At 39.1% G+C, this 27,822-nt stretch overlaps 1 protein-coding gene across 1 annotated transcript in view; it reads left to right on the forward strand.

Moving 5' to 3' along the window:
• The window catches only part of HECW2 (HECT, C2 and WW domain containing E3 ubiquitin protein ligase 2), a 328,392-nt gene that overhangs the window by 285,900 nt on the left and 14,670 nt on the right, over window positions 1-27,822 (forward strand). Inside the window, exons 23-27 of the mRNA XM_006878743.1 lie at window positions 8,873-9,002; window positions 10,173-10,319; window positions 11,348-11,462; window positions 15,185-15,270; window positions 16,408-16,520. Of these exons, the coding sequence (XP_006878805.1) occupies window positions 8,873-9,002; window positions 10,173-10,319; window positions 11,348-11,462; window positions 15,185-15,270; window positions 16,408-16,520 (591 nt within the window). The remainder of the gene's footprint in view (window positions 1-8,872; window positions 9,003-10,172; window positions 10,320-11,347; window positions 11,463-15,184; window positions 15,271-16,407; window positions 16,521-27,822) is intronic.

The following is a 27,822-nucleotide window of genomic DNA, read 5'->3' on the forward strand; positions in this document are numbered from 1 at the left end:
TTCTTTTACTTTTCTTTCTCCTTTGCAGATCTCAACCCTTTTTAGCCCTTCAGTCTTATTGTTTCAGAAGCTTCCATTCTTGGGCCCCTGTTTTTCTGTCTCTACTTGCCATCCTGGGAAAATCCCCTCATCTGTCTCATCTCCTACTGATTCCTAAGTTACATGTATATATATATATATACACACACACACACACACACATACATACACACACATATATATATATAACTTATTATATATATAACTCTCCCCCCATGGATGCCCACAGTATCGCAGATAACCATGGAAAATAGTTTCTCCTGACCTAAATCTGTACATTTTTCAATATACTCAATCCCCTTTAACAATACCAATATTCTAATAATAGTCAGAAATTAAGCCACTGTAGCCCGGCATGGCAAAGATACAACATGTGGTCCCCCCTTTCCCACCTCCTACCCTACTCCCATTGTGTACTTCATGGGAAATCATTTTGGTTCTTTTCTCCATTAAATGTATTTTCATCTCAGATATTTTTACAGTGTATGGCATTATATGCAGACAAGTAAACAAAATTGGCTTGCAGCATAAAATTATTTCCCACCCTCGATAAGTTCTTTATAACCAGCCCCCCTAAAATCATTTACTTATTTTTACATATTTTCCCTAGATAATTCTCAAATTAATCTCACCTCACCTTTAGTGAAGTTTATTATTTGAAAACCTGACAATTAGCAGAGGAACACTGGTGGATATAGTGCCAGAAAATGAACCACTCAGATTGGAAGGCTCTCAAAAAAGTGAGGAGAAATAACTGTAAACATGGAATGTACAAATTATGAAGAAAATTGGAACTTGTCAAAAAAATGAAATGCAAAGCTTAAGTATCAACATGTTAGGTGTTAGTGAGCTGAGATGGACTGATATTGGCCACTTTGAGTCAGATAATCATGGGATCTATTGTGCCAGGAATGACCAAGGATGACTGATGTCGCATTTTTTACACAAAAAAACATTTCAAGATCTATCTTGAAGTACCATTATATGAGTGGTAGGATACTATCCATATGCATACATCTTAATATAATTTTTACAAAAATACCTATTAAGAATACTAGAGGACCACCACAAGAAAAAGACTGATAACTCAATTATAAAATGGGCAAAAGATATGGGGAGACTTTTCACAGAGGAAGACATTTGTATGACCAACAGACACATGAAGAAATGCATGAAATCACTGGCAGTTAAAGATATGCAAATCAAAACGACAATGAGGAACCATCTCACCCCAGTATCAGTGGCAAAGTTTAACAGGACAGTAAACAATAAATGTTGGAGAGGATGTGGAGAGATTGAAACTCTTAAACACTGTTGTTGTAATTGTAAAATGGTACATCAACTCTGGAAGGCCATTTAGCATTTCCTCAAAAAGCTGAACATAGAAATTCCATATGTCCAATCTGTTCCACTGCTAGGAATATACCCCAAGAAAAATAGAACTGAGAAAGAAATGGAGGTTTGTACACCAATACTCACTACACCATAAATTCAGAAATACAAGAACATGAAAATAGCCCAGATGTCCAACCACAAGCAAATGGATTGAGAAATGGTGGTACATTCACACAATGGAATAATATGTCCCACTCAGGAGCAATAATTTCAAAAACTACTACATTACTTGAGAGAGACGTGGAGAGCATTATGCCGAGTGAATTAACTCAGTCTCATAAGCACAAATACTGTGTAAGATCATTATTATAAAAATTGAAGGACAACTAGCAAAATGTATATGGGAGTCCAAGGGAAGAAAAAAATGGGAGCAGAGGGATGAGGGTGGGCAGAGGTGAAATCACAGGGTCCCACAATTTGATGGGTAAAGGGAGGAGGTAAAGAAAATGGGAAAGATCTCCTGGGGACCTGAAAAGATGGGCTAATGGTGGACATAATTTATGGAAATTAATTTTATAAAACACAGTATATGGGAATTATTGTGAAACACAACATGAATGAAGGAATATATGAAATAAGGTGGAGCTGGGAAGTAAGTGGGTAATGGCATTGGGCTAAGGGTGGGGTCAACACTTTAACTAACCCTTACCCCCACAATAAGGGATTTATCTTTAACTGCTCCACAAATTGCTGTCTGTCAGATACTCCTCTAAATCTGAACATTCAGATTAAGACAGACTAGGAAGAAGGATTGGCCACCCACTTCTGAAATAGCAGGCCTCTGAAAACCCTATGCACAACAGAACACACGCAGATTAACAAAAAGGGCAACCTACATAGAACCATCAAGTATGGAAACACAAGGGAGGAGGAACAGCTGTAAGCAGACACTAGTGATTGGTACATGGAATGTGAGAGCCATGAATGAAGGAAAATTAGAAATTGTTAAGAAAGAAATGGAACGCATAAATATTGACATATTAGGCATTGGAGAGATGAGATGGACTGGCATGGGGCATTTTGAGTCTGATGACCATATGATATATTACTCTGGAGATGAAAAGACAAGGAAAATCGGGGTTGCCTTTATAGTAAAAAAAGTTATTTCTAGATCCATCTTGAAGTACAACATCGTGAGTGACAGGATCATATCCATACGCTTACAAGGAAGTCCAGTAAATACCACTATCATTCAGATATATGCACCAACAACCAGAGCCAAAGAAGAAGAAATAGATGATTTCTACCAACTTTTACAGTCAGAGATAGATCGAACATGCAATCAAGATGCATTGATAATAATGGGTGACTGGAATGCAAGCTTGTTACGCATCAGAGAGTTGGACAATGACTAGGGAGGACAGAAGGAGAGTGGATGCTTTTGAGCTGTGGTGCTGGAGAAGGGTACTGAATGTACCATGGACTGCCAGGAAAACAAACAGATTCATCTTGGAGAGGATTAAACCAAGCTACTCCTTGGAGGCAAGGATTCTGGGGCTTCGTCTGACATACTTTGGACATGTTGTCAGGAGGGACGGGTCCTTGGAGAGGGACATCATGCTTGGGAGGGTGGAGGGACAGCGCAGGAGGGGAAGACCCTCTATGAGATGGATTGACTCGGTGACTGGGGTAATCGGGATGGGTGTGTCAGAGGCGGTGCGGTTGGCGCAGGATAGAGCAGGGTTTAGAGCTGTTGTGCATAGGGTCGCTATGAGTCGGAAACGACTCGATGGCATAACAACAATATATATATACATATATATATGTATATATATATGAATTTAGTATGTAAACAAATATAAAAGAAAAATTTTTTATATACCTGTTAATACAATTAATATTCAAATGTATATTCCACCTACTAAAGCCAAAGATGAAGAAATGAAGGACTTCTATCAGCTTTTCCAGTCTGAAATTACTCGAACGTGCAATCAAGAGGCATTAATAATTGGTGGCTAGTATGCAAAAGTTGGAAATGAAAATGAGGCTAAAGATCGAATGATAGAATTTAGTAGAATGAATTATCTATTCGTTGCAAATACCATTTTTAAAAAGCGTTAACAGTGGCAGTACACATTGTGATGCTGAAGAAGGATACTGAATATCCTGTGGACTGCCAAAAGGACCGACAAGTCTGGCTTGGAGGGAGTGCAACCAGGGTGCTCTTCACAGGCCTGGACGGAAAAACTTCATCTCACATCCTTTGGGCATTTGAGCAACAATTCTTGGTTTTAGACATGCTGGGAGAAGTAGAGGGTCAGAGAAAAATGGATTGACACAGTGGCTGTCACAACGATCTGAAGCATATGTGAGATTGTGAAATGACACACAATAGGGCAAAGTTTGGATCTGATGTTCACAGGATTGCTGTCAGATATGGTGAACTGACAGCGCCTAAGAACAACATACACATGGACTTTACTTGATGGACTGCCACAGGAGTTAGATTGGGGGAAAGTCAATAGAGAATCTCGGTATCATCAGTGAAAGCAAAGCCAGGACCTGACTGTGGAACAGATTATCAGTTTCTCATGTGCGACTTCAAATTGAAGCTGAAAACAAGTTCAAAAGAACCAAAATATGAACTTGAGTCTAACCTAATTGAAGTTCAAAACCATCTCATTCTCAGAAGTGATTTGATGTAGTGGTTTACTCTATTCCTTTAATCTCTTTTTCCCTTCCTCTACATACAGATGGGTCACTAGATTTTGTTTTGCTGGAGTTTTTTAAATACAATTTTTATTTTATACTGGTTTACTTAAAAAAAATAGATGGTTAAAATGTTTTTAAAAAACTCGTCTCATTCATAGATTCAGTCCACTGAAATCCTTACAGTTTGTGTGAAGATGTCATACATGAATAAAACAAAAGGTCATTACAAAGGCAATTATAAAATAAAAGTACAAAATGGATATCAGAGAAGACTCTGAAATGTGGCCAAGAACATAAAGAAGCCAAAATAAAGGAAGAAATACTGAAGAAAGCTGAACAGATTTCAGCAGACATCTCAGGAAGACAAAGCAAAGTATCATAACAAAATGTGTAAAGTATTGGAGTTAGAAAACCAAAAGGGAAGAGCACGCTCAACATGACTCGGGCTGAAAGAACTGAAGAACAAATTCAAGCCTTGGAACCCTAACAGATTCTATGGACAAAATCTTAAATACTTCAGTAAGCATTAATGCTTGCTCAAGCACCAATGGTAACAATGGAAAAAGTTCAAAGTGCAATGAAGACATTAGAAAAAATAAGACCCCACCAATCGAAGTGTTTTAACAAACAGATGCAGCCCTGGCCGTGCTCACTAGCCCCTGGCAACAAATTTGGAAGATGGCTTCCTGACCACCTGATCCATATTTGTTTCCATTCCAAAGACAAGGTGATCCAACAGAGTTTGGAAATGATCAAACAATATCATTAAAACAATATCTTTCTGAAGATAATTTAAAAAAAACAGCTGGTACAGCAGGCAAGTTCCAGAAATTCAAGCTGAATTCTAAAGAAGTTGTGACACAGGGATTCTTTGCTGATGTCAAATTGATCTTTGCTGGAAGCACAGAATACCAGAAAAATGCTTACTATTTTGTTTTATGGTCTCTGCAATGGCATTGGAGTGTGTCCATCATAACAAATTCTACATGGCATTGAGAAGAATGGGAATTCCAGAACACTGGATTGTGCTCATGTAAAAACCTAGACCAAGAAGCAGTTATCCAAACAAGATTAAAATCAAGAAAAGCGTTTTTCAGAGTTACATCCTTATCTATACCTCTTCAGTGCGTATTGTTAAACAAATAATTCAAGAGGCTAGTTGTCATTGTTGTTATTGTTATTAACATGCCATCAAGTCACCTATGACTCACAATACAGCTCAATAGCTCTGAAACCTACCCTGTTCTGAGCCAGTCTCCTGTCTACAGCACATCTATCCCAATTGCCCCAGTTACTGTGTCAATCCATCTCTTCCAGGGTCTTCATTCTCCTGTGCCATTCCTCCACCCTTCCAAGGATAGTGTACTTCTCTAAAGACTGATCCCTCCTGGCAATATGCCCCAAGTATATGAGACAGAGCTTCAGCAACTTAGTTTCACCCTCTCCAGAACAGACTTGTTTGTTTTCTTGGCAGCCCACGTTTATACTTTTCTCCAGCACCACAGCTCAAAGCATCAATTCTTCTTCTGTCATCCTTAGTTATTCAGCTCTCTGATGCATAAGAATGTGGCATCCGGATTGGAGAAAGACTCAGCAGCAGCATTCATTATGCAGACGGCAACTTTGCTTGCAGAAAGGGAGGAAGGCATTAGGAATTTACTGAAGATCAGACTGTTGTTGTTGTTGTTGTTGTTTACCATCTAGTTGGAACCAAATCATAGCTGACCCTTTGGTGGATTTTCAGAAGAAGATCATAGCACAGGAGGAGATTGCCCGTGCTTCTCCCACAAAGCAGCTGGTGGATTTGAACCTTGTGCCATCAGAATTGCAGAGCGGCTTCTTGCCACTAGACCACCAGAGCTTCCTTTACCACCTTTAGCATTAATTATATCTCAACATCAAGAAATCAGAAATCCTTACCAAATCCATACCAGTTGGCAATATAAAGATTAAAATTGTCAATACTTCCATCTTACTTGGATCCAGAATTAACATCCAGGGTACCAAGAGCAGTCAAGAGATCAAACGATGTGTTACATTAGAAAAATCTGCTGCCAAGAACCTCCCCATAGTACTAAAGAACAATGATGTCAGTTTAGAGGCGATAGTGCACCAAGACAAGGTACCTTTCATTGCTTCATATGAAACGGAGAGTTGGAGGGTGACTAAGAGTGAAGAGGAATGAAAGCTTTGAACTGTGGTGTTGGTGAAGAGTACTGCATATCCCCTGGACTGCCAGAAGGACAAACAAATCTGTCTTGAAAAAAGTGCAGTCAGCCTTCTTCTTAGAGGCAAGAATGGTGAAACTTCATCTCACAAACTTTGGGCATTTTCTCAAGAAGGGCTAGTGCTTTGAAAAATAGAGCATCAGCTAAAGAGAGGAAGGCTCCCAGCAAGGTGGATTGACTCAGCATCTGTAACAATGAGTTTGAGCATATCAGATATTGTGAAGATGCCATGTAAGAGGGCAAAGTTTGGGTATGTTGTTCTTAGGTTGCTATGAACCATAGTCAACTGAGTGGCACATAAGAATATCAATAACAAAATCTTCTTATCTTGGCAAGATTACTGTAGTGGTCTGTTAATTCAATCACCAAGCCCCTAAGAATGATATGCATGGATTGTTCCCAGCTGACTTTCCAACTTTCTCAAATTCTCTGGAAATTCCATCTTGTGCTTTACCTTCAGCCACTGCCAATATGCTTGTGACATTATATATACTCCACACATTTGTGCTTTATGTTATTATGTTATTGTGTTATTATCTCATTCTCCCTTCTCTCTTTTCCGTTTCTTCTCCTTTCATCCAGTCATTTCATCTAACTTACAAACACCGTAGAAATGCAGATTTTAATGCATCCATCACTTGTGCTGAAATTTTCTGAACCTTAAGGTAGAAGCACAGTTCTTTCATTCATGTTTGTTCTGAAAGAGACTGCTCTATTACACACATTTAAAAAGCACATGAATTCCTACGTACCCTCCCTGCATCATCAGTTATTACCTTATATTAGTATATCTCTTTTTTGTGTACCTATCACGCTTGGCAATGTGGAGCATCAACAAGAAAAAAGAAGACCTTCAACAAGACGGATCTATGCAGTGGCTACAGCAGTGAGGTCAAGTGTGACAGGGTTGATAAGGATGACACAGGATAGGACAGGGTTCAGATCAGTTGTTCATAGGTCACTATGAGGCATACTTAACTCAGTGGCACTTAACAACAACAAGCTTCTCCATTAGACTCTGCTATCCTTGAAGGAGGTAAATGAATAACCAAGTACTATTCATCACGTAATTACTAAGGTGTGTGGCACATACTTGATGCCCAGTAAATGTTTAGACTGATCAGAAACCAAATGACCCTTGATATTAGACTCATAGGAGAGAAGTTCCAAAACAACGAAAACATGTCAGTTGCTCCCTCATGGCAGCAGGGCCATAGGTTAGTGACCCCACCTATGTAAAACTTCCCTCTGCAGTGAAAAGAAAGAAGGGAGGAGGAGGAGGGCAGGAGAAGCTCTTTGTACTTGTAAAGAGATTCTCAGAACTGCTGTTTACAGAATCACAGAAAGCGTAAGGAAACGTACAGGTGAGGATGAAGGATGTGCACATAAATCACAGAATCTAAGCTTCAAAAATATATAGTTATAGAAATACAGAGGAGTTTTCATTTTAGATTAGAACATTAGTTTAAGGTAGTATAATATGGCTGAAGGAAATAGTGAGCCCATCTTGTTGCCCGCTCTGAGACTAATTGTGGGTAATGGTACAGATGACTACTTTGGGCATGGTGCTAGGAGAGGTTATGCCTTGGAAAGGGACATCATTCTTGGAAAGGTGGAGGGTCAGTAAACAGGAAAAAGACCCTCAACTGGATAGATTGACACGGTGACTGCAGCAGTGGGCTCAAGTATGTTAGGGATGGTGAGGATGGCACAGGCTCAGACAGGATTCAGATCCGTTGTTCATAGAGTTATTGTGAGTCATACACAGTGCACCTAACAATAACCAATGACAACATACAAATGGCTACTGTTCTTAAACTCTAGCTCTGTGTTTGTAAAAGAAGTTACAGACTGATTGGTCCCACAAGCAGCTTAGATATCCACAATTTCCTTATTTTATGCCACAATTCTTAAGTTCACCAGCTTGATTACAGATGTTCGCTTAAAAGATTCACTTTTCCCATCAAAAAACAAACAGATAGAGAAGCTGTGGTATATTTACATAGTGGAATATTATGCAGCACTGAAAAACAAAGAACTCAAGAACAGATTGGATGACCATGGAGGACATTATGCTGAGTGAAATATCTCAATCACAAAAAGACAAATATTGCATAATACTACTGTTAAAAAACAGGGCTGACATGGGGGTTGGGGGAAACTAAGAAAAGAGGGGATAAATAATGTGCATGGCATTGAAACAGATGAGGGAGAGAATTATATAAGAGGAATATATGATTTTGTGTTATTGGCATAATAAGAGCTGCATAGTAAAGTGAATGTATAACAGCGAAATAACTTTTTTTAAAAAAAAGTTAACTGGAGGGGTAGGTAGGAAAATGTGCAACAGTTAATGAATGGAAATCCACTTTTAAAACTTTCTTTAAAATTTCAATAAATTTTTTTTTTAAAAAGATCTTAAGGTCTAATAAAAAAAGCACTTTTTAGTGACCTGAGTAATACCACTCTCTCTGTAATTTGTCTTTAATTCTTAGTGTCTTCCTTCATGATTCTGGATTTTTGCTAATAGGCATATTTGTTTCTATCTGTCATCTTAGTCTGTGTGACCTGAGTGATCTGGAATATCTTGATGAAGAGTTCCACCAGAGCCTGCAGTGGATGAAAGATAATGATATACATGACATCCTGGACCTCACGTTCACTGTGAACGAAGAAGTTTTTGGGCAGGTCTGTGAATGTCAAAACCTGTTGCCAAGTGTGTTAACTGAATATTATTAGTTGGTAAAAACATTAATTCGATGGCTGATAATTAGACATTTATTTGTATTTATGACCTACCTGATGATTTAAACCTAGGTTAATGTACGGTTGATAATAATATCAGTTGCAAAGATTATCTTAATATCAACTGTGGATTAAGATATTCCAATTTATAACCATTAGAGTATTATAACCAGTATTCTTTATTTCCCACTAAAGCATCCACAAAAGATAACAGAATGTGCCTTGTATATAATACCATTTTTGTAAGTCTGTACTATCCCAGAAAAATGGAGAAGGATAGGCAATATCCTCCTGTGCAATTAACTGCCTCTGAAAACCTGCCAAAGGGTCAGCTATGGGTCGGCTCCGACTCTGCGGTACAGAAAACAACATACTATCTCAGGGTCAGATGTTAAAATTGGCATTTATACTTAGCTGCCATTCAGATTTGTGAACTAAAGTCAGTTGATTTTTTGGGGGGTTGTTTGTTTTAGTTTAGATATTGTAGCTGAGGGAAAGTAAACAGTATTTTGACAAAGGTTTAAATACTTTGTACCAGAATATGTTAGATTTCTTTCTGATATACAAGGCTTTAAGTAAGTTTCATATTTAGATATTATTGTTTGGCTTGTCTTCTGAATTTCAAGTGTTTTCAAGAAGTTCTGAGTTTAACATTCAGTTGAGCATATTTCTGCTTCCTTAAAATAAATCTTAAATATTTACCTTCCATAATATGTATGCAACACTGAAGAAGTTTGTGAAAATACGTTTTGTCAAACTTTCAAAGAGCAGTGGGCCAGATCCTGGAACCTAATCATCTTTGTTTGAAAGACTTAACTTTCGAGTCAGGATTTAAAACCCAACATCTAGCTCTTATAATACATTTTTTTCTTTTTCAATTACCAGGGCTTTCTAACAAAATCTCACTCCTGTTTTTTATTGAGTGATTCTATTTCTGTGTATTGGCACAAAGTGTCCCTTAACAAAATACACTTCATGCCTGGTGCCTGCTTATGTGATATGCCTGAAGCACTTCAGCGACAGACGGCTGCCTGATTTCAGTTCATTGGAGCAATATTCTTATAACACCAGGATTACTGTTTTAGGCTCAACCCTTTTGTTTCTTAATCTCAGATTACCGAACGAGAATTGAAGCCAGGGGGTGCCAATATCCCAGTCACAGAGAAAAACAAGAAGGAATACATCGAGAGGATGGTGAAATGGAGAATTGAGAGAGGAGTTGTACAACAAACAGAGAGCTTAGTGCGTGGTTTCTATGAGGTAAAGGCCCTCAGTCGTAGTGGCTTTCAGTTTAGTAGGTGGCAATGATGCTATGGTACATCTTACTGTGCTTTATATTTCCTTTTTTACCATTTTTCCTCTATTTGCTGGAGCAACTTCCATTTTAAAGCTCTAATACTGGTTTGTTTGCTTGTTTTCCTTATGAAGAAAACACACACACACACACACACACACACACACACACATTTAAATCACTATTACATTGAGGGGAGAAATTACTTACAACTTGCCTTAAACGGAATTTGGTGATTTAATGACCAACTTGTAACACTTAAAGGTTGAACAACCGATAGAGTTTCTTGACTATCATGTCTTTGGTGGTCAGAATCCACCAGCAACTGCATGGGAGAAAGATGGACAGTAGCCTCCTCCCATGTCATTTATAAACTTGGAAAACCTGCTTAAGCATCTTCCACATGCTCATAAACAGGTAATCCAATCTCATTCTTGACGTGTGAGATGAGAGCAACGGAAGGATTGAATTGCTACCTGTATTCCGTATGACTCTTAAGAATCTACTAGAAGCTTCAAAAGAATAAAATAATCAATACTAATGGTCAATGATAAGACAAAAGTTCTATTGAAGTCAACTTTCTAGTAAAACTATATTTAAAGAAATACTTGGTGCAACAATGAATGAATGGAAATCCAAAGTCTCTATTAAACTTTCATTAAAATCTCAATTTTAAAAAGGGTATATAAATAAAAGAAATCTAAATTTAAAAAAAATACTTGAATTGGGATATGTTTTGTTGTGTATGTTTTCAGCAACAAAAGAAAATTAAAACTAAATACATCAGTTTCTTTATTTGTTCATTAATTTGTTATGTATATGTAGCCTCCAGGTTTTCTAAGTACTTAACTGCATTTCTACATAGCGTGTATTTCTACATAGCATGCATACGTCGTATTTCTCCGAACTTCCTGAGCCCTCCTGTTCTGATTGACTTAATTATAGCTGCAATTTCTCCAGGTGCTCAAGCTGTGCTCTCTGCTTTTCTCCACAGGTGGTGGATGCCAGACTTGTGTCTGTTTTTGATGCAAGAGAACTGGAACTGGTCATTGCAGGCACAGCTGAAATAGACTTGAGTGATTGGAGAAACAACACAGAATACAGAGGAGGTGAGATTTGACTTACAGACGGGTGGATTTTAAATTCAAATTAAAGGGAGGCAAATCGTCCACCACTCCTCGGCTGAATGTAGGACAGGCCAAAAGCACGTGTGCTCTAATGACAGGTCTGGTGCTGTCTCCTCTAGACGTTGGGCAAGAAAAACTCCCTTCTCTTCCTAGTTACCTAATGTGTCTGATGGAAGAAGGACTGTTTACACACTATTGAAGGATGGCATAACTCTAAATGTTGTGAGGAAATGTGACCATAGAAATACTAATTAATTGTTTTATGATGTTGTTTGTGAAATACCTTGGAGCTAATATCCAGCTGGTCAACCTCCACCTATTCCACCTTCATTCTAAAGCTTGAAGAGACACACCCTTAAACTTCCTAATGAGTAAACGCATGTTTTGTACATGACATTGAACTACTTACCGTTTGTAGTCATCACTGAAACACCTGAAGGGAAAAAAAAACCTGACATGATTCACAAAGCTCAAATTAGTTATGGACGAAGCCTTTTTAAATTCAAGCATTAAGTTCAACTGAAAATGCATCTGTTAAAATATTAATTAAAAACTTTGTCAACTGATGCTTCACCAGTGGCGTATGTATAGATAAGAGTTTCAATGATAGCAGTTTGAATGAGCAACAAAAACTATTGAAATTCAGTTGCCAAATCAGTATATACTGGAAGGATAATCCATATTTAAAATTGTAATTCGTTTGTTTCATTTTCAGCACAGAAGCCATACTTTTTCTGAAATCCATGATAGTTTAAAAAGTCTTCAGAAATTCATAGCAAATACCAGCTATTTTTTGTTTTAGTTTGGTTTTAATTTAAAATGTAAAAGACTAACCATAATTCTGATCTTGGAGATGAAAAGGCAAATTTTAGATCACTCAATCAGTTGCTTACCAAAATAAGAGCCAAATAGTTCTCCAGTTAGCTATAGGCTGAAACAGAGAAATTAAAGTCTGAGGTAAAATTTTGTTTTGCTGCTTAGGTTGTCCTGACTTTCCCATTTTCTCTGAGAGAGTATTAAATCTGGACTTCGAATCTCTCCTTTTCAGTTCCATCATGGCTGATGAAATGAAACTAGAATAGAACCAAACTTGTAAATTGTGGGAGAACCAAATTTGGGGTAACCAAAATGGGAATGGTTTGATACCCTGTTGAAACTTTATCACTTTCTTAGAAAACAGAGGCAGCATGTGTGTTGCATAAACCCTGTCTCTTGACTAGCAGAGTCATAAATAGTGGTGCCCGGCTCAAAGATGGTGGCCAGCTGTGCTATGGTGAATGTGTATCACACTCCAGTGCCCCTGGCAATATCCCATTCTTCTTCTTCTGTTTTTTTAGGGGAGCATCAAGTCGTTTATTGGTTGTTTATGTGAAAACAAAATTTGAGGGTGGTGTTACAAGAAGGGCACTAACTATCCAGCTGCTCAGATTTTCTGAAGCCGGAGTGATGACAGCTGGTTTCAGGACACAAGTCTGGGTCCCCACAGCAATAGGGCAATTGTTATTGGACCAAGCGTTTATTGAAACACCATTTACTACGTCTTACCCCAAGCTAAGCTGGTTTAAGGTTACACTGGAAAATAACACTGTCTGGAATATATATTTTTTAAGAGCACATAACTGAACCAACATGCAGCAAGCCAGCAACAAGCAGTGAGGGGCCAAGCTAAGAGGATCAATGCACGAAAAGTGAGCGGGTGAATTCAATGTAGTCAAAGGCTGGGGGAGCTCACCGGCCCTTCTTCTGAATGAGGTTCACGAAAAGGTTGACAGTGCTTTTTCCATTCCAGGGCTTTAATGTGGGGTTGTTTCTTCCCCCAATTCCAGTTATCATTCCAGTGCACCTCCAGTTTACATATTCGGTCCTATTCTGCTTTTACTTCATTCATTGGCCATGACGAAATTGGAAAGGACTATTCTGAAGCCCTGTATTGAATTGCGGCTTCCCTTGCTTCTATCTTAAGTCCAATTGCTGTAATAAGCCTTTTCCAATAGACCCATGTATAATCCCCTTTTGATCCAAACTGCTATGGCTGGAACACAATTTCCGCTAGGCTATGAAACTCAGGTGGTTCTATATACAGTATTCGTTCTTTCCTAATAGTAATGCATTTCATCAAACCAGCCATTTTGGTTTCTACATTATATAAATTTTTATTCACTGTACATGGTTAATCAAGTACCAATTTTTGGGAGGTGAGTGCTGTGGCTAGGGGCAAGAAAAAGAAGAGCTCAGCTGCCATGTTTGCTAATCCAGCTGACTGGCACAGAATGAAGAAGCTGCTTGCCATATGTTCACACAGCAGCTGTTGGTAGATACAACAGTAAGACACATTTGCTGATCCTCCTCCAAAATGCTTGCTACATGGAGCGAAAGAGAAGCCGAAAAGGGATGATGACTCATAAGATAAGAAAACTTGAAAGAGTGCAACAATGAATGAATATGGGGGGGAAACAAGGTGAACTGGGGGAGGGGGAAATAAAGGGGAGGTGAAATGTGCAACAATGAATGACTGAAAATCTAACTTTTCTGTAAATGTTTGTTAAAATCAAAATTAAAATTTTATTTAAAAAAAAAAGAAAACTTGAAAGCTTTGAGGGTCAATGAACTTGTTTTATAGGTGATTCACATATCTGCTCAGGACCAGGTGTCTAGTCTTTGCAAAGGCAAGATATAGACGTGTACATTGCCAAGTCCCATCCAGTTGCGTTAGTCTTCACAGGGACGTCTTTCTCCTCCAAAGGGACCTAAACATCACTGACCAAATGGTAACAGCAAGGCAGGAGTCCTCTTCTATCCTAAAACCATTTGAAACTCTGGGAAATTTCAAATTAAAATAGTTTTGCTTTCTTCTCACCTTCTGTTTTGGAAATGTATCTGCTGACAAAGAATCAGAGTAGCTTTTGTGTAGGTTGGATATTTCCATTAATTGATTTGAATCACTAATTGTGCCTAATCCTTGAGAGCTTTCTCTCTGAAGTTGTATTTCCGTTCACTGAAAGGATTTAGAATCCATAAACATTATGTTAATCCCGCCTATGGAAATTAAATCCCATTAAGGTCTGGAATACAAATTATATCCAAGTTGATGGTTATATCGGAGTTCTTAGGTGGAGGAGGCAAAAGCCTTCTTCCATTTTTAGGGAAAGTAATTTGATTGAAACATATGGTCAGTATGCACAGCTTTTAAAACAGTTTGCATGTACATAATTTACTTGATTAACTTTCTCTCTCCTTTATTTTACCAGAAATCCTCTTAGGATCTGTTTACTGTACAATTATATCTCTAAACATAGTGCAATGGTTATCCCTAGTGATACTAAAAACTTATAAATGAACAACTTAAAAAAGGAAGTAAACATTTCCTGCAACAGCAATCAATTCAGAACTGATGTGGTTAAAAAAAAAAAAAACAAAACCCAAAACAAAAAACTCATTTGTTTTTAACTAATTTAAACTCTCCACTAGTTTAAATTAGTGACCACGAAATGAAAACAGCCTTCCTGGTTTCCTTTAGTGGGGTTTGTATGGGTGTGTGTTTCATTCTTTAATCATATTATCTTATTTGCAGTATTCTTCTTTGGTCTTATAGGCAACTTTGTAAAAATAGCCAAGATAATGACTTCTGGGTAGAGGTCTTTTATCATATGTGGCTAAATCTAGATGAGCTAAAGTAACCTGGGATTTCATGGTTGATTTGCCAGGGTACCATGACAATCACATCGTAATTCGATGGTTCTGGGCTGCAGTGGAAAGATTCAACAATGAGCAGCGACTAAGGTTATTACAGGTAAGATGCCATTAATTAGTTTATTAAATGCTTTTATATAATTGTTATCAAAATTGGTTTGTTGTTTGGAGTTTTTTTGTTTAATAATTACTGTTGTTGTTGTTGTTGTTGTTATGTACTGTCAAGTTAGAACTCACTCATAGCTCACCCACCAATAAGTTTTCAGAGGCAGTAAATCACATGGGAGAAGATTGCCCATATTTCTCCTGGGGAGCAGCTTGTGAATTCGAACCGTGTAACTTTGAGTTGGCAGTGTACCTTTTACCACTAAGCCACTAGAGCTCCCTTAGTCATCACTACACATGTTCATTAAGTTCATACCATATTTAGCTAGATATGTATAAACACCATTTTCAGTCTGTTTAGATACGGCCCCATCACTGTAGAGAATAATCCCAGCCGAGTTACCACATTTTGATTAGAGTTGTGAGAGACATTATCTGTCTTTGGGACAGTTTAGCCCCTTCAGCAAGAGGTTTCAGGGTACTGCCAAGACCGTCAACTCCAGAAAGATATGATCTTAATTCCTCAAGAAGCAAAACCAGGTTTTTAGATCTTCCCACAATTTTAAGAAAACTCTGAAGTTCAGAGCAAAGCCTCTCATTGATTTCTCCATGTTGTTGGTAAGTACCCAGGCCAATTGCTGCAGGGTTGCAGCTAAGGAAGTCTCAGACTCAGGGGCGTCCACTGGATCTCAGGCACACTTCACAGTAAACTGGGCCTTTTCTATCATAGATCAGGGCTCAGGTTCTCAAATTTATGAGACCAGAAAGTCTGTTTCATTCACCTTGAGTTAATCAGGGACTGGTGCGTCTTCCATAGACTTAGATTATTGGATACTCTCAATTCATGTCATGCATTTGGCTTAAAGTTCTGAGCTGGTCACTTGCACAGGAGATTTCCCTTCGATAAGCCCTCCACTTCCCTTGTCCTTTTGCAATGTGCTGTCTTAGTATTCTCTGACTGTCAGGATGTTTGCATTGTGCCTATTCCATGGCTGTCAGGTTGCATGGGTCACATTTTAGCATCAGTGAGAAGTGCTCTGCTCTTCTTCAAATCATGTGAATACACCATGCGGTCCCTCTCCTGGTGCTACTAACTGGCTTCCCTTCTTTTTTCTTGTCCAATGGTCACTAGTTTGTCACAGGCACGTCCAGCATTCCCTACGAAGGATTTGCTTCTCTTCGAGGGAGTAACGGGCCCAGAAGGTTCTGTGTGGAGAAATGGGGGAAAATCACTGCTCTTCCCAGGTAAACATCAGAAACAACATTTCTTTGTATTTAATTAATTAACTAATAAGTCACTTCCTTCATTACTATTTAATATTAAATGTTGAGAGAGTGAGGAGGTGTTTTATAATTATTTTTTATCTCTGGTTAGCTTTGTGAATAATTTTTGTTATCTCTAACTGCACTTGTTATTTTTTTCTACTTTTTTTTTTTACAACTTAGGTTATCATATATGAACCATCTTATGATTGTGGCTCTAATTAGATGTCTCCCAGAAGCTCTAAATTTAAATTTATACTAATGATGATTTAGAATTTCATCATTAAATTTACCATTGTAGTTCCTAAATGATATTAAGTCATGTGAATATGTTATGTACCTTTTTAGCCCGAATCTTACATGCCTTAACTCCATGTGAGTGCCCTTTCAGAATTGTAGTCTGATTCATGTTAAGATTATACATTTCTTCAGAGTTAAAAAAATATTCATTTTAATGTTTTTGCTTAATAGATGTGAGGGACTTACAAGATCAGGTCCTATTTGTGAAGAAATGTGCTTGTGGTTGGATGGAGATTATGGGAGCTGGAACAAAAAGAGGGAAAGAAAGTTTGTTTTGGAAATTCTTAGCAACTATAATACTTTCGAATTTTTAGGTAAAAGGGCCTCATATTGCCTCTTCATTTAGTAAAAGCGAGATTGTGATCTGGAGAGGCCCAATAGCCTAAACAAGTGATTATAGATAACACCAAGATGTCATCCTAAATTTATGTTCACGTGACTTTGAGGAAGCTATAATCAAGTCTTACTTCCTAGCATTTGAAAGAGTCCCGATCTTAATAGCATTGACTAGTACAAGTTTACGGGCTAGCCTGCACCTTCTCAGCTACTCTATACCAGCACCCAGGAAATCAAGAACTGAATTGCATCTGCAAAGTTGGCTGTCAGAGAGCTCTCCAGAGTACTGGAGAGCAGTGACGTCAGTTTGGTGCGCCTGATCCAAGCCATACTCTTCACAGTTGCTTGCTATGCATCAGAGAGCTGACAATGACTAGGGATGATAGAAAGCGAATAAGTACCTTTGAGCTGTGGTGCTGAAGAAGAGTGTTGAAAATGCCATGGATTGCCAGGAGAACAGGTTCACCCTAGAGAGAGTGAAACCATGCTGCTGCTTGGAGACAAGGATTCTGAGGCTTCATCTGATGTACTTTGGGCGTGTTGCAAGAAGGGACCAGTCTTTGGAGAAGGACATCATGCTTGGAAGGGTGGAGGGATAGTGCAAGAGAGGAAGTTCCTTGCTGGGATGGATTAATTCAGTGACTGGGGTAATGGGGGGAGGTGTGACAGAGATAATATGGTTGGCACAGAATAGAGCAGATTTCAGGGCTGTTGTACGTAGGGTCGCTGCGAGTTGCAAGCACCTCGACAGCACATAACAATAATAATGTGTCTAACCACTAACCAAAAGGTCAGGTGTTTGAATACACCAGCCCCTCAGGGAGAAAGGTGGCAGGCTTCTCCCATAAAGATTTACAACCTTGGAAATCCAGTGGAAAGGCACCATGAGTTGGAAGCAACTCGATGAGAGTGGGGTTTGTTTCTGTGGTTTTGTGCTTATCAAAATCTGTGACTAAACACATTGATTCTAAACATTTAAGTATTACCTGTGGAACTCTGTAATTGCTTCATCTATGCTGCATAGCTTCTCTCTCCATTTGTTTGTTGATGGACATTTGGGTTGTTTCCAACTCTTTGCTATTGTGAATGAAGCCGAAATAAATATAGGTGTGCATGTATCTGTTTGGGTGGCAGTTATGGTTTCTTTAGGTACTATGAAGCACTGAAAAACAAAGAACTCTTGGAATATTACACAAAATGGGTGACTCTGGAGGACATTATGCTGAGTGAAATGTCACTGTCACAAAAAGACAAATACAACATAATGCTACTGTTATAAAAGAGGACTGACATAGGGGTTGGGGGGAGACTGAGAAAGAGGCAATAAATAATATAGACTGCACTGAAACAGATGAGGGAGAGAACTGTTTAAAAGGGATATGTGATTAAATATTATTGCTATGACAGGAGTCCAGAAAGAAGGTAGCATAGTGGAGTGGACTTGCAGGGAGGGATTGAATAACAATGAAATAATTTTTTCTTTTACTTTTCAAAAAGAAAATCAAATTGGGGGTGGCAGGGAAAAAAGTGCAACAATGAATGGATGGAAATCCAAAGTCTCTATAAACTTTCATTAAAATACATTTAAAATGAAAAAAAATTCTTCATCTAAAAATTTCATTTACTTCTTTACTCTTACTTGTATGTTGTCTTATGCTTGAGTATTTCTGACTCCAAAACAGATCAAGATTGATTAAGGCCTTCTGAGAAACCCTCAGGAATTAGCACTGAGAATGCAAGAAAGGACAGGTTACTTGTGTCAACTCTGTGTGAATCCTCCTCCCCGTCAAGCCCCTAATGGAATGAACTGTAACAGTAAGCAGTTATCCTAGCTGTTCATAGTTAACACTGCAATTTTCACCAAGTCAAGTGAGCAGGGAGAGACAATTGGCTCTAGACCTTAAGCTTGAGTTGCAGAGACCTGGACTCAATCCCAGCTCTGTTGTTCAGTGGCAGTGGGACATTGGAGAGAAGTCATGCCATCTTTTTGGGTTTCTGTTTTATAATCTTACCTTCTAGGTTTGTAATTCTGAGGGTTATATAAAGTCATTCCATTGTGAGACACTTACTGAAGTCCCTGGCCTTGAGGAAGCATCTTCTCTCAATGATGAGTGCTATCTGACCTCTGTCACCCTCTGCAATACGTGATTAGACAGGCAGCTGTGCATTTTCCAGAGTGTGAAGTCAGAAGCTCAGAACCCTGGCTTCTAGTTCTACTACTATCAGCTTACTCTGTGATTTTTGAGAAGACTTGACCTCTTGGTCTCAGTTTCTTCATCTCTGAAAGGGAGTGGTACACTAGGTTTGAACAAGAAGTAATGCTGGTAGGCTGATGAAGTATGTTGGGGACAGACTCAATTCACGTTTCTACTTCCCCTGCAGCTCCAGGAAGTGCTGGCTCATTGTCAACAGTGATGGTCTCATTGCACACACACAGTTAGGTAACAAGCATCGCTGTTTCTTCCTCTCTTTGTTGTGACTGAAGCCTGCTTCTACATGGCGACCTTTGCCCAGATTTTGAAATAGCACAAATAACAGTGATATGAGAACTTCAGAGCATTCTGGTGGCATAGTCCATAAGGCATTGCACTACTGACCCAAAGGCAGCACCTCTCTGGTGGTTCAAACCCATGGGCTGCTCAGCAGGGGAAAGATGGGAATTCTTCTCTGCTGTGATTTCCAGTTCTCCAGAAATCTGCTGGAGGGGTCACGATGAATCAGTTCTAACTCAGTGACAGTGAGTTGGGAACTTTGGGGGTTTTTTATGAGACACATTGTGCATGTAGCTTCTTTTCTTTCTTGCTTTCCAGCAGGACCTGAGGTTTTTTGTCCGATGGCAGGAAGAGCTAGTTAGCTCTACCACTTCAGAGTTGTAATCAAATAATGCAACGTAGCAGACACACAGGTGCAGTCTAAAGCCTGTGACACATTAGTTGCAGGGTACACCCACACCCTTGGATATATCTCTATGCATTAGGAAAAATGGAGCCATGCTCCCAGAGGATTTCTGATAACTCAGATAGTGTATATAAAAGTCCTTAGGGATCATAGGGTATGGGGAGTATTTTAACCGTTGTCCCAACTCTTCATTAAGTGTCCATACAACTATTGTACTAAATTGTATTCCACAAAATAGCACATTTCACCAAAAAATAAAATACAGAGTACTTCAGTGTACAGATTTATCACAAGTCATTACTTCATTTAACTTGTGATCACAATGTAGGGCATTGTTGTTGTTGCTGTTGCCACTGAGCCAGAACCGACCCACAACTGGCCCTGCAGGGGTGTTTCAGAGGCAGTAATTGTACGGGAGGAGGCTGCCATCCCTCTCCTGCAGAGTAGGTGGTGGATTCAGACTGCATGTGTTTAAAATTGCAGCACAGCTTCTTACCACTAGGTCATTTACTATTTAGGTAATTGTTGTTGTTGTGGTGGTGGTTGTTATGTGCCATCAATCCCACAACACTCATAGTAACCCTATGAACAATCGGTCTGAACCCTGTCCTAACTTAAGCCAGTCTCACTGCCTCTGACACACCAGCCCTCATTGTCACAGTCCTTGTGTCAGTCCATCTCATGTAAGGTCTTCTATCCTGCATTGACCCTCCACACTTCCAAGCATTATGTCCTTCTCCAAGGACTGGTTCCTCCTGGTAACATGCCCAAAGTATGTGAGATAGAGCTTTACAATTCTTGCCTCCAAGGAGCAACCTAGTTTCACTCTCTATAGGACAAACCTGTTCTCTTGGTAATCTGTCGTATGTTCAATACTCTTCTCCAGCACTAAAACTCAGAGTCATCGACTCTTCTACTGTCCTTAGCCGTTGTCCAGCTCTTAGATGAATAGCAAGTAATTGAGAAGACCATTGTTTGGATCAGATGCACCTTCGTCTGTAGACTGACTTCGTTGCTCCATAGCTCTCCAGAGTGGCCCTAGCAGCAGACTTTACCAAAGCAACTCATCTTTTTATTTCCTGATTTCTGGTTCCAAGAGAGTTGATTGTGGACCTGAGCAAGTTGTAATTACTAACGATCTCAGTCTTTTCTCCCTCTATCATGATGCTGCCAAGTGGCCTGGCCCAGTAGTGAGAAATTTTGTTTTCTTGATGCTAAACTGCAATCCATATTGAAGATTATGGCCCCTGACCTTCTGCAGCAAACACTTCAAGTCCTCCTCAGTTTTGTTGAGCAAGGTTGTGTCATCTGCATAGTGCAGGTTGTTGATGAGTCTTCCTCCAATACTGATGCCACATTCTTCTTCATAGAGTCCAGACTCTCGATTGATCTGTTTCACACATAGATTGAAGAGTTATGGAGAAAGTACACATCCCTAAGACACTCCTTTCCTGATTTTGAACCATGCAGTGTTTCCTTGCTCTGTTCATATGACTGCTTCCTGGTCTATATATAGGTTTTGCTTGAGCAAAATCAAATGTTCTGGGATTCCCATTCTTCCTAATATTAGCCACAATGTTAGGGCATTACTTTCATACAAATATACAAGGCTTGTGAGTTTGCTTCTAAAGAGATTGTTTTTTGCTAATGGCCAAATCTATTTCTTCTACCAACGGAAGAGAGGAACTAAAGTTGTTTTCCTGTAATTTCCTAGTAGACATACAATGCAGACTGAAGAGTCTGTCTCAGAGGTGGCCTCAGCCCCGATATGTTTATTTTATGTTATTAGTGAGACAGTGTCTAATTTAATATGTGAATCTGTAAGATGAATGCCTCTTTTACTTTCTAAATATTCTGACATCATCTGTGTCAGCACGGGAGGCTGGTCCCTGGGGAAAGGGAAGGGCTGTGAAGGAAGAGGGCTGTCTTTGCAAGCAGGAATGATGAGAGAAGACCTCTTGGTCTTCCTATGCATGACTGATTGAGGACCCCTCAGTCTTTCAAGAAACCAAGTCTGAATCTCGTTCCTTGCTCAGATTTCTTAGCCGAAATTTGTGGTACTTGTGGACAGGAGTACTCACAATATCAGCTAGGAGTGTGTTAATCTATGTGTGGTTACATCTGAAGTGAGCACAAGTTGGATCCCTGCCTCGCTCTTCTATCCTGCGGTGACTAGAGGCCCAGATGATAAATAGTGATGGAATCAGATGAGCCTCCCTGTGGAGACTTCTTGTTTGAACTCATTACTGTGCTTCCTCGGTTTCATAGTTGGTGGCTGGTCCTGTATTTTGCATTTTTGCTGATGACTTCCTACCCTCTGGTACTGTGATAGATTTATGAGGGAGTAAATTCACCTTATGACAATGTCTCTTAAACATTCTGAAAAACAGCCTGCTGACATGCCAGGCTGGCAAAACTCTGGGCTAATTCCCGCTCTCAGCATGGTGTAGAGTTTCTCTGTTCATCGCTGAAGTTCCTAGCAAGCAGGATGAGAGAACAGAAGAGTTGGGAGAGATGTAATAAAGGTGCTAAAGAGGTGGCATTTGCCAAAAGGGGAGAAACACCAATTTTTTTTCTGCTTTTTTATTTCTTTTTTTTAATTATTATTATTCATTTCAATGAACATTTACAGAGATTTTGGATTTCCATTCATTCATTGTTGCACTTTTCTCCCCGCCTACCCCAAGTTCACTCTTCTCTTTGAAAAGTAAAAGAAAACTTCCTTCATTGGTATACAATACCTCTGCACCTCCCCACCCCCACCCTAAGTATACTCCACTCTGCAACCTTTATTCCGGACTCTTATGATAATCATAATGCCCTATAATATATTGCTTTTAAACTGTTCTCTCCCTCATTCATTTGAAAACCCTAATTTTTAAAAAATATCTTTTTTAAGACTACTTATGAATGAAATGTTAATCCAAAATAACAAATAAGGTATATGAGTTAATTATGAAATGATTATCCCAGGGAAATAGTTTTGCCAATGGAAGAGAGCTTTAAAAAGAAACTGTAAGACAACATGTTTTCAGTTGCAAAGAAAATGATTTATTATTATTATAAAATGAAACTTTTTTCGAAGAGAAGAACGAACTGGAGGGAAGAGGTGGGCAGGGAGAAAAGTGCAACAATGAATGAATGGAAATCCAAAATCTTTGTAAAATTTCATTAAAATTAATAATAATAATAATAATTTTTTTTAAAAATTTAAAATTTTTGTAAAAGTGCTACAAAGTTAAAAATAAGTTTCCAATCTTCCAAGAGTCCACTACTGAAGTAATCTCTTTTAAAATCTTGGTTCGTATGCTTGCCTTCATTTCTTCACACAACATATTTTTGTGTAATGCTGAAAAATGTGTGGCAGCATTTGCTAATCAAGATTTTTCACATGTACATTTTAAACAGTGTCATGTGACACTGGTTACATGAGTCAAGTCACATATGCATAAATTTTGTTAAAAACATTTCTAACCATTCTGAATAAAGTATTGGTAACTAGTTTTCATTTTCCGCATCACTATCTCATGACCATCTTTCACTATTATTCAGTGTTGTTCTACATAGAGTGTCATCAATAATTCAGATCTCCTCTCTTTGATATATGATGTGTCTACTGTGCAAGTCAATTACCAGCTATTGTTGTGTCCCATCAAGTCAGTTGTGACTCATGGCAGCCTTAAAAGGCAAGAATAGAACTGCCCCAAGAGGTTTCTTTACAGAGTCTGTATGAGTCAGAGCTGACTTGATGGCACTTAACAACAACAATCTTTATGGGAGAAAATTGCCGGATCTTTTCTCCTGAGGTGCAGCTAGTGGGTTCAAACCTTTTGGTTAACAGCCAACCACTTAACTAAGTACTACCAGAGTCCTGAACATACCATGGACTGCCAAGAAAACAAAAAGGTCTGTCTTGGAGAGGGTGAAACCAAGTTTCTCCTTGGAGGCTAGGGTTTCAAAGCTCTGTCTGGCCAGGAGAGATCAGTCCTTGGAGAAGGACATCATGCTCTGAAGGGTGGAGGGACAGCATAGGAGAGGATGAACCCTGATCAGATAGATTTGATACAGTATCTGGGGCGATGGAGGTTTGTTGTGTCAGAATTAGTGGCACTGATTCAGGACAGGGCTGGCTTCAGAGCTACTGGGTCGCAGGTAACTCAATGACACATAACAACAAAAAACAACCAGGGCTCCTTGAATTATCATGTAGGAAAATAACAGTGTTCCTATAGTTTAATGTCAGTTTCTTTAATTTAAAAACAAATTAAAATTGGAAGAACTCCTTAGCACGCTACCTGATTTCTATATCCACATGTCTCTTATTGGTCTCAGTTCTCTGCACTTTGCTGCTGAGAGGGAATTGCCAAAGTCTGTCATCCTGCTCCCTCTTTTGATCTCTGAAACAAAGCTCTCTTCAGCACCTTCTCTTTCTTCCCTCTTGCTCAGTCCTTTGTATATAACAATGTTATTGTTGTTGTTGTTGATTGCCATCAAGTGGAGCGTGACTCATAGCCATCCTATGAACAAAAGGCCTGAAGCCTTTCTATAACTCTTGACCTTTATCAAAGTTCATAGAGTTTCCAGAAGCATGTTGTTTAGGAAGTGGATATCACTCCTGCTTCCAAACATGTCTTAAACTGGGAGCTAAACCAAACACTGTCGACCATGGGTAACAATTATGGCACTCGACACCCCAATGGCACAAAGTTCAGCATCACAGCAACCCCAGGTTACCCTAGTACAGCATATTGACAGAAGAGTGCTGTACCGCTTAGAAGAATGTTCCTCCAAAATATAATAACAATTAACTTTAAACACAAAGGCCCTCCCAAGGTCTTGTTGACTCTAAGCAAGAGGCTTAAATAAAAAACAACCAATATAGTATGTTGTTGTTATATGTCGTTGTGTCACCTGCAATGTATAGCAACCCTATGTACAGCAGCACTTAAAAATTTTTACTTAATTGTACCATTGACTCAAAGTAGCCTGGGGTACAGTAGTTAAGCATTCCATTGCTAACTGAAAGATTGATAATTTTAACCCACCAGCTGCTCCGAACAGTAATCTGAATCAGCATGTTCTCACAGATATATTCCAGTGACACCTAGTAACCTTGACTTTATTCAAAAGTAGTCAATTCCAGCTCATGGTGGCCTTGTAAGACAGAGCAGAACTGTTCTATATTGTTTCCAGCACTGTCAGTCTTTACAGAAGCAGATTGCCTCGTCTTTCGCCTGTAGCGTTGGGTTGGCTGGTGGCTTCATACTGTCTACCTCTTAACCTTCATGCTCTCTTATAAGTTGGAACCAACTCATAGCTGACTTTTAATTGGATTTCCAGGTCTGTAAATAACACAATTTACACACAGGGTAATAAAGGAGGAAGTCAAGCTGCTCTGAAAAAATTGGCAAAAAATAAGGACCCTGGAATTGATGGAATATCCGTTGACATATTTTAACAAACAAATGCAGTCCTGAATGTGCTCACTAGGTTGTATCAAGAAATCTGAAGGACCTGGCCATTTGGCTGGAAGAGATCAATATTTATTCACAATCCCAAAAAGTGATCCAGCAGAGTGTTGAAATTATCAAGCAATATCACTAATATCATGTGCTAGAAAAATCTTGCTAAAGATTATCCAAAAACGACTAGAAAAGTACATCAACAGAACTGTAAGAAATGTAAGCTGGGTTTAGAAGAGGCTGTGACAATAGGGATATCACTGCCAATGTCAGATGAATTTTGACTGAAAGCAGAAAGTACCAAGAGGATGTCTATTTTTTGTTTTATTGACTACTCAAAGGCATTCAACTATGTGATCACAACAAATTATGGCTATCATTGAGAAGAATGGGAATCCCAGAACACGTTGATTGTGCTCGTGTGAAACCTGTACCTAGATCAGAAAACTGTTGCGCAAACAAAGCAAGGGAACACTGCTTGGTTCAAAATCAAGAAAGGAGTATTTTTAGGGATATATTTTTCTTTCTGTACCTTTTCAATCTATGTAAAGAACAGATCATTCGGGAGTCTGGACTTTATGAAGAAGAATGCTGCATTGGGATTGGAGGAAGACTCATCAATATCCTGCATTATGACACAACTTTGCTTGCCAAAAGCGAGGAAAACTTGAAGTATTTGCTGCAGAAGGTCAAGGACTGCAGTCTTTAAGGTGGTTTGCATCTCGGTATCAAGAAAGCAAATATTTTCACAAAATCATGATTGTTGTTGTTGTTATGTGCTGTCAAGTCATTTGCGACTCATAGCGACCCTATGTACAATAGCCCTAAACCTTTCTCTATCCCGTGCCAATCTCATTGCCTCTGACACACCCATCCTGATTACCCCAGTCACTGAATCAATCCACCTCATAGAGGGTCTTCCCCTCCTGCGCTGTCCCTCTACTCTACCCAGCATGATGTTCCTCTCTAAAGACCTGTCTCTCCTTACAACATGTCCAAAGTATGTCAGGCGAAGCCCCAGAATCCTTGCCTCCAAGGAGCAGCCTGGTTTAACCCTCTCTACGATGAATCTGTTTGTTTTCTTGGCAGTCCATGGTACATTCAATACTCTTCTCCAGCACCACAGCTCAAAGGCGTCAACATCATGATAGATGGAGAAAATTTTGAGGTTGTTAACAGTTTCATCTTGTTTGGGTCCACAATCAGCAAACTCTTTTGGCACTAGCAGTCAGAAAATCAAAAGATGAGTAGCTATGGAAAAGTCTGCTGTCAGAGACCTCTCCAGAGTGCTGGAGAGCAACAATGTTAGTCTGGAAACTAAGGTATGTTTGATCCAAGTCATGGCTTTCTCCATTGCTTGCTAGGCATCTGAGAGCTGGATCATCACCAAGGCTGGTAAAAGATAAATTGATGACTTTGAGTTGTAATGCTGGAGAAGAGTATTGAACAAACATACCGTGGACTTCCAAAAGAACAGACAGGTCTGACCTGGAGAGGGTAAAACCAGCTTCTTGGAGGCAAAGATTTTGAAACTCTGTCTCACATACTTTGGCCATGTGGCCCAAAGGGACTTATCTTTAGAGAAAGACATCATGCTTAGAAAGGTTGAGGGTCAGTGCAGGATAGGAAGACCCCAGGTGAGATGGATTGACACAGTGACAGTGACAATGGGGAGAAGTTATTTTAGAGACAGTGAGATTAATTCAAATTAGGCAGCTATTGTTATAGTGTCACTCAGAATCATAATCAACTCGATGGCACGTAACAACAATAAATCACTCAAGAGAAAATTGTCCATCTTTCTCTCACAAATGAACTAATGGATTTGAACCACCAAAAGGCCTGGCCCATGCTAAAATGTGGTATATTTTCTGCATTGGTTTTTATTTGGGAGATGGGCATATTTATCGTAGAAACAAATTTTGTCATTCCCTGTCACTCCTCCCTGAGAGAGACTTCACCCTGATTCATAAGGAAAAGGGGACGGCATATTCTCTTAGCTACTTCCTGCTGAAAAGGGATGCTGTAGGTTTCAGGGTGAAGATCTTCTCTCACTACTCTAAAGGGAGGAGTGATAGGGAATGGCAAAGGACACACTGACAAAGGAGATTAATCAGAACTGTCTTTGACAAGCACTGTAGCAATTGGACAATTAAAACAGACTTTCAAGGGAGGAAAAAAAAAGAAGAACAAACTGGGGAGGAGGGTAGAGAAAATAGTGCAACAATGAATGAATGAAAACCAAAAATCTCTGTAAATGTTCATTAAAATTTATATATATATATATA

The sequence above is a fragment of the Elephantulus edwardii genome, unplaced genomic scaffold (genome assembly GCF_000299155.1).
Source record: "Elephantulus edwardii isolate Elephantulus edwardi_28Jun2011 unplaced genomic scaffold, EleEdw1.0 scaffold00001, whole genome shotgun sequence".
Taxonomy (NCBI): Eukaryota; Metazoa; Chordata; class Mammalia; order Macroscelidea; family Macroscelididae; genus Elephantulus; species Elephantulus edwardii.